Raw genomic sequence first — 6,519 nt, forward strand, 5'->3', positions numbered from 1 at the left:
CCCAAGCTTTTCCTGTCCACATCCCCCTCAACCCGCCTTGTTACATCAGTCTTTAAACCCCAAACTGTTTAACCAGTTTCTCTTCACCATTAACAGATCTTCATTTACTGCTCTCCTACAGTAAAAGACAGTTAAAAGCAATGAGAAAAACGTTAGTTGGGTTTGGGTTTGAATTTAGTGCAGGTAAAAAATAAGCTTAAAAATGTCTTCTTTAGGTCCAGTTTATCAGTAGCATTTAAATCTGAATTGATTGTTTTGGCTGTAGAGTTGTATGTACACGTGTGGTTGCATGTGGATATATACACACATATACATGCTCTTTAAAATGTCAATTAGAAAAGATATTCTTAACTTGGAGTGTATTTTTTCCTTACCCTTGTTCAGCGTTAACAGAATTGCAATTGAAGGAAAAAGAAATGATGTTTTAAATGTCTTTTTCTCCATTGTTAACTGAAAATCACCTTTTCAGGAGTAAAAAATGGAGGCTTCAGTTGTGTAAAGGCATCTGTGCATACTTCATTTTAAGCCCACATATAGTTTGGGTACAGTAGGAGTAAAACTGCTTTGCATTAAACACAGGCATCACAAGTCTCTCCAAAAAGCCATGCATATGGCCACAGAGCACCAGCAGCTTATTTGCCACCATAACCATAAATGTGGGGACTTAGTTTAGAAGGTTTGGAGCAGAGCCCCAGATAGTTTATTTTGTCCCATTTGTTAGTTTTCGTCCCTTGGAAAACGGAGAGGAAGAGGAGCAGGGATTGTGCTGTGCATGTAGAGTGGAGTTAGCAAGATCTGCCCTTGCCATGAGAGGTGGAGGAGGATAGATCTGTGCTGCGAACGTGTTAAAACGTGTTTATTTCCAGGCTGAAAATTGTATTTCATGCAGCTAAAAATACAAGTGTGGCAGGGAAAATGCTGACAAGAGACTATATCTTCAGTTGTCTTTCCGTAGCGTGACTTTGAAAGAGGTTAGAATAACTGCCAGGTATGTTATTGTGCCGTGCATTTTCCGTGGCATGAGTAATAGCTGCTTTCATCCTGCCTTTTAAATCTGTTTTACCTTGCTGCATTTGAAATACTGTAGCTGCTGGGCACCTTTATGCCCTCACATGTGCAGCATCTTTCAGTGCTGAAGGAGTGGTGGGCAGGCAGTGAGCTGAGCCAAGGGGGATTTGCATGGGACAGGTCATGGAGGGATTGTCCTGATTTTTGACCTGTTTCCCTCCCCAGCTTCTCCGTGAGCTGCTCTCAGCTCATCCCACTCTTTAGGTCTGACATGTGAGGTTGATTCTTCCATTCTTTCTCCTGGTTTTCCCAGCCAAATGAGAGGTGTGGAGGGGGTCTCATTACCCGCTGGTGTGGCATTGAACTCGGGCAAGGATTTTGCTGCTTTTCAGGCAGGTGCTTTTCACATTTCAGAATAGCTGAGTTCATCTGGATTTGGTTTCTTTTTGGCAAAAGGTAGGGAACCAGCAGTTTTGCCCCCTTCCTGGTAGGGGAAGGAATCTGATCCTAATTTGCTGCAGAGTTTCTATGTTTTCCATGTGGTTTGTATGCAAGGAGTGAGCAGGGCTGTGGATTTCATGGTGTTTCCTGCAGGACTATAGGTTTAAGTAGCGTTTTTATATCGCAGGGAGCCAGCCTGAGCAACTGAAACGGGGAAGGGATTTTGATGCTGTTAAAATCAGTATTCTTGTGACTATCTGATGTATGCTATGGAGAGAAGCTCTCCTTGTTAAAGGAAAATAATACGTATATATAGCTGGCCATTACTTCAGTTGATAAAATGCAAGGATGAGAACGCTGGTTTCTGATATTCCTCTTATTTCTAATGTCACGGAGAAATAATCCAAAGTGGAAAACTGACACATGGTGTTATTGGTTTGGGTTTTTTTAAACAGCCAAGTGTTGAGGACGTTTTTATCTATCCCAGAGGGCATACGTGAAAAGAAAAGGATTTTCTTGTTCATTCCAGCTCATTTTGAAGGGATCTGGTTTCTCATTTGGCTGGTGTTCAGTGGGAGGGGAGCTGGCAAGTGGGCTCAGGCTGGGGAGAGCAGGGCTCCTGCTGGTGGTGGGAATTCTGCAGCAGCCTCCATGATCCTACTTAAGCCCTCAATTTTGAAAGAAATGAAATACCTTTTCCAGACCCATTTTTTGCAGTTAAATCTATTTCATCTAGATTTATGTGCTCATATATGTGTGTGTATATGTATGTGTGTGGTAAGTGCACGCTCACCAGCACAAACTGGATGAGATGCTGTTAAAATTAATTGCCTTTGAGCTGATGACAGACTCCTGGGAAGTGCTGTAGGAAGGGAGAGGTGCCACTCTCAGAGCATCTACCCTCAAAATACCTGCTGTATATACACCGTAAAGGAAAACCCCAGCCCACTGCTCTCTGCAGGTGTCAGCCGAGGCTGATTTCTTTGCCAGCGTTAGACTGTGGCTGTGGGCAGCTCTTCCTGCCTGTGCTGAGCTGGGCTTCCCTAGCCTGAGCTGTAGAGAGGGAAATGAAAAGCACGGAGAGTTTTGAGGCAGAGTGTTTAAACACTCCTCCAACACTACCTACACTTCCCCCCCTCCCTTATGCATTCCAAATCCATTGCTTTCAAATTATTATTTCCCTCCTTCTTTGCATTACTCCTCCTGCCCCTTCTCTCTCTGTCCTCCTTGCTTCCCGCCATGGCGCAGGCTGATCTCTGGTATTCCCCTTCCATGCTGATCTCTGGTTCTGATTACACTAACGGATTTTGTTATGGAGGAAGAGGTGGTGGGTGGGAGGGGAATCCCACAGCTCCGAGGTTGGGATTTTCAAAGGAATTAAGCTTTTAATTCCTCCTGAAAGCTGCAGGGAAGGAGTGCGTGGCATCCTTTTCAAACCTCTGCCAACATCCTGCTCTTCCCTCCCTCGCCTTGAATGGGTCCTCTCTGCTGTACCCTGTATTGCTGTGTCCCTCAAGGGTGGTGGTAGGCAGGGTGATACTGGCTGTATGGCTGCAAAGACACGTGTGTGTCTGTAGCCAGCATCTCCTGGCACAGCTTATGAGGGGCTCAGTGCTACTTAGGTGAGCACAGAGCAGCAGGAGAGTTACCACTTTGGGGTGGAAGTGTGGCTGATGCACGGCTCTATGAGATGTGTAATGGGCTCCCTCTTTTCTGCATGCTAGATTCTAGCTCAGAGGAGGACGAAGAGGAGGATGAAGAGGAAGAGGAGGAGGCAGAGGACTATGGGACAGACGGCACCGACAGGCTTTCATCGCCTGCCCTTGATGAGAGTGGCTTGGGCCTTCTAGCAAGGTTTGCTGCCAGTGCCATGCCCAGCCCCATCGTTCCTCCTCCACTCTCCATCATCCAGCTGGAGGCCAAGCAGAAGGCAAAGAAGAAGGAGGAGCGGCAGAGCCTGATGGGTGAGTTGCATGGGTAGGGTTAGTGCCATGCGGGCCAAGGTGGAAGGTTCAGGAGGTCCTGGCTGTGCTGCAAGAGAGCAGGTTATTACCCAGACACTGTCTTGCTCTTTCTTTGCTTTTAGCTGCTTGGTCCTGATGCTGAAGGCAGGGGGAATTGCCTGGCAAGAAAGCAAGAACCAATCATGGGTAATGGCAGGTTTAGCAGCTGCAGCCGTTGCTTTCCTAGGCTCTTTGTCAAAGTTTCCTCTTGTCCTACCTGGAAAATCCTTAACAGGCTGCAGAGGCAAGCTATGGGATACTGTATCCCCTTGGACATAGCGCTAAAGGCAATGAAGAGCTGTTACGTTTTAGGGAAGGAAGCATGCGCTAAATGCAGCTGATCTTAGATACCCAAAAGAAGCAGAGACAACCAAGCACAAGAAAAACCCTTTCAATCAGCCCATCCCATCAGCTTCCCCGTAGAAACCAGCCAGGGAGACTTGAAACAAGCATTCCTTCCTCTGATCCTGTGTTCTCAGTGCCAGACTCTGTGTTTCTGTCTCTGTCCTTGTCTTGGTTTCAGTGTCTAACACGTAATTGGGAGTTTCATTCCTTCCCCTCCCCATGCTCTGCTGCACAAGTGCCCGTTGGTGACATCGTTCCTGGTCAGACACATCTATATAGGCTCCATTTATAAATTCTCTATTAATATTTATTAAGTGATAATGGAATTTATAGCATGCTTCAGAATGGAAAATGATGTCTTCCTTGGGAGCCTGGCTTGTTTTAGCACTGTTTCCATGCTATATTAGGTTTTTGCCAACTTGTTCCAACAGCCTCTGTTAAGAATTTATTGTCTTGTAACCTGCCCTCCTTGAAACTGGAAGCATCTAGAAATTGCCTCACGCAGAAGTGAGAGAGGAGGAGGAGTGTTGTAATTTCCAGTGGGTTTTTCATTTTGAGCCTTGCCAGCTTTGGTTTTGACAGGCTTGCTCTTTTCCTGTTCATGCTGGGGCTGTCTCACGGGAAGAGGTTGGGTAGAAGATGAGAGCAGGTTCCTGCACACTGAATTTCCCTAGGAAAGTGAGCATAGTTGAGAGAGAAGGACTGAAAGGAGATGCTTTCCATGCCTCTGTCTCCTGTATCTTCATTTTCCCAGGTGAATTCTGTTCAGTTCTTCGTGTCCTTTCTCCAGAGTCTCCTGCTCACAGTGGTTATCACAGCAGGAGCCATTCACTGTTGAGCTTGAGAAGAGTTTATGTCAACCACCCTGGCATGAAGCAGGGCCTCATTTCAGACCTTGCTGGTCTGAAGGCAGAGTCATGCAAACGTATGTGCAGACAGGGCAGGTCCATAGCAGGCTGGAGGAGGATACAAGAGAGACCTTTATGCAGAGGGAGAACCAGGTGCTGCTGATGTCTGTACACACCTTCAGAGGTGCTGTGCCACCCCATGAGGTCCAGTGTCCTGAAAAAGAAATGGATCTAGAAAATCCGGGCTCAGGCTCTGGTTCCAGCACAGACTTAGTGCATGACCTTGGACAACTTTCTTGGCTGTTGGTATCTCTCTGATGGCACAGTGCCTCTGCAGCCACAGAGCTTTGCCTACTTCCTGCCCATGTTGCTGGATGTGGAGGTGCTGCCTCCATTTCCCTTTTGCTCCTGCAAACATATGGTCTTGTTCTCCCTTATCAGACTGGGGGGAACAAGCTGAAGGTGGGGAGCATTTTAGTGTTACTATGATACTTCTGGCCTCTGGGTACTGCTGTGCCCTTGATGCTGAGCAGAGGCCAGCGTGAGGGGATTTCCATTTGCCACAGACAGAAGATCATTTACCTCTCTTGACTTTAAGGCAGTTACCTGAGCCAGTAAAAAGATTTGTGGTGTCTGTTGGCCAATGGGAAAAAATAAGCTTGAAATACAGGTTTATTTGATTTGTTAAAAGAGATTGTCCTCCTGCAACTAAGGTGAGACTGGCGAGGACTCCCACCAGGAGAGGAGGAAAGCTCAGAGCTTTGTGGGGTTTGTGCTTGGCTTCATCTGAGCAACTCCTTTTGACTGAGGGGCAAACAATAGAGTATCTTTTCTTTTAAGAGCTTCTCTGCAGGGTTTTGGTTGTGGGAGAAGGGAGAAAATGGAGGCAGGGAATATACTGAACCACACTGCCCGAGCGTGTGGGCTCTGGTTTGGGGCAAGGGAGACTTGAAACAGGGAAATCAGTGTTTTATGGGGCAGAAATGCAGATCTAAGGGATGCAGGGATTGGAAAGAGGAACAAGCAAGGGCTCTGTTGAGCAGGCACAGCATCTCCCATGGAGCCCAAAAGCTTCCAGGCAGATGTGGCCCCTCTTGGCTCAGCCAGTGCTTTGACTGATGTTTAAATCCTTTGCACCTAGGGACAGAGTTTGAATACACCGACTCAGAGAGTGAGATCAAGATCAGGAAGAAGTCTCCTTCAGGACTGCTGCGGGGTAAGAAGGGGCCGCTGGAGGCAAGCAGCATCCCACCAAGCCAGGCCCCCAGCAGCCTCGACTCCGGATCTGGGAACGCTGACAAGGCCAAGCTTGGGTCTGAGAAAGGCCGTAAGCTGAAGAAATTCAAGTCCCCCAAGGACCTGAGCTTTGAGTTTGGGCTGGAGGCCAGCGATGATGACCTGTGGAACCGGCGCCGGAGCGAGCGCATCTTCCTCCATGACGCCACCATGTCCTCAGCCATGCTGACCCCTGCGGCGCCTGCCAGCTCCACTCCTGTCTCCAAGCCTGGGCGCTGTGGCAAGGGGGCACCCATGAGCCCCAAAAAGGAGGGCAGCAAGGGGAAGGAGAGGAAGGAGCTAAGCAAGGTGAGGAGTGCTGTGGGATCCTTGGGGGCTGAGCATGAGGAGAGGGTGATTAACTCTGCTGGGGCAGAAGGTGGTTGAGTCCTGTCTTGGTAGTTGCTCCAAGTGCTGTTTGGCTGCCCCTTGTCACCCTTGCCAGCCGTATGTACACCCAAAGGAGCTGTCAGGCTTGGATCTGACACTCAAGCAGTAAAAGCCTGTTGTTTTTAAACAGGTTACTTGTATCCCCCTCCATGTCCCAAACCCATCCCGCTTGGATTGGTCAGAGTGGACATTCCTGGTTTAAAAGCACT

The 6,519-nt window shown here is 47.9% G+C and overlaps 1 protein-coding gene across 1 annotated transcript in view; it reads left to right on the forward strand.

Moving 5' to 3' along the window:
* Positions 1–3,173: 3,173 nt before the first annotated feature.
* Positions 3,174–6,519, forward strand: part of LOC104411152 (trinucleotide repeat-containing gene 18 protein-like) — a gene marked incomplete at its 5' end in the record, with an annotated part of 11,470 nt that continues 8,124 nt past the window's right edge. Inside the window, 2 exons of the mRNA XM_010021506.1 lie at positions 3,174–3,413; positions 5,787–6,229. Of these exons, the coding sequence (XP_010019808.1) occupies positions 3,174–3,413; positions 5,787–6,229 (683 nt within the window). The remainder of the gene's footprint in view (positions 3,414–5,786; positions 6,230–6,519) is intronic.

The sequence above is a fragment of the Nestor notabilis genome, unplaced genomic scaffold (assembly GCF_000696875.1).
Source record: "Nestor notabilis isolate BGI_N333 unplaced genomic scaffold, ASM69687v1 scaffold22759, whole genome shotgun sequence".
Lineage (NCBI taxonomy): Eukaryota > Metazoa > Chordata > Aves > Psittaciformes > Psittacidae > Nestor > Nestor notabilis.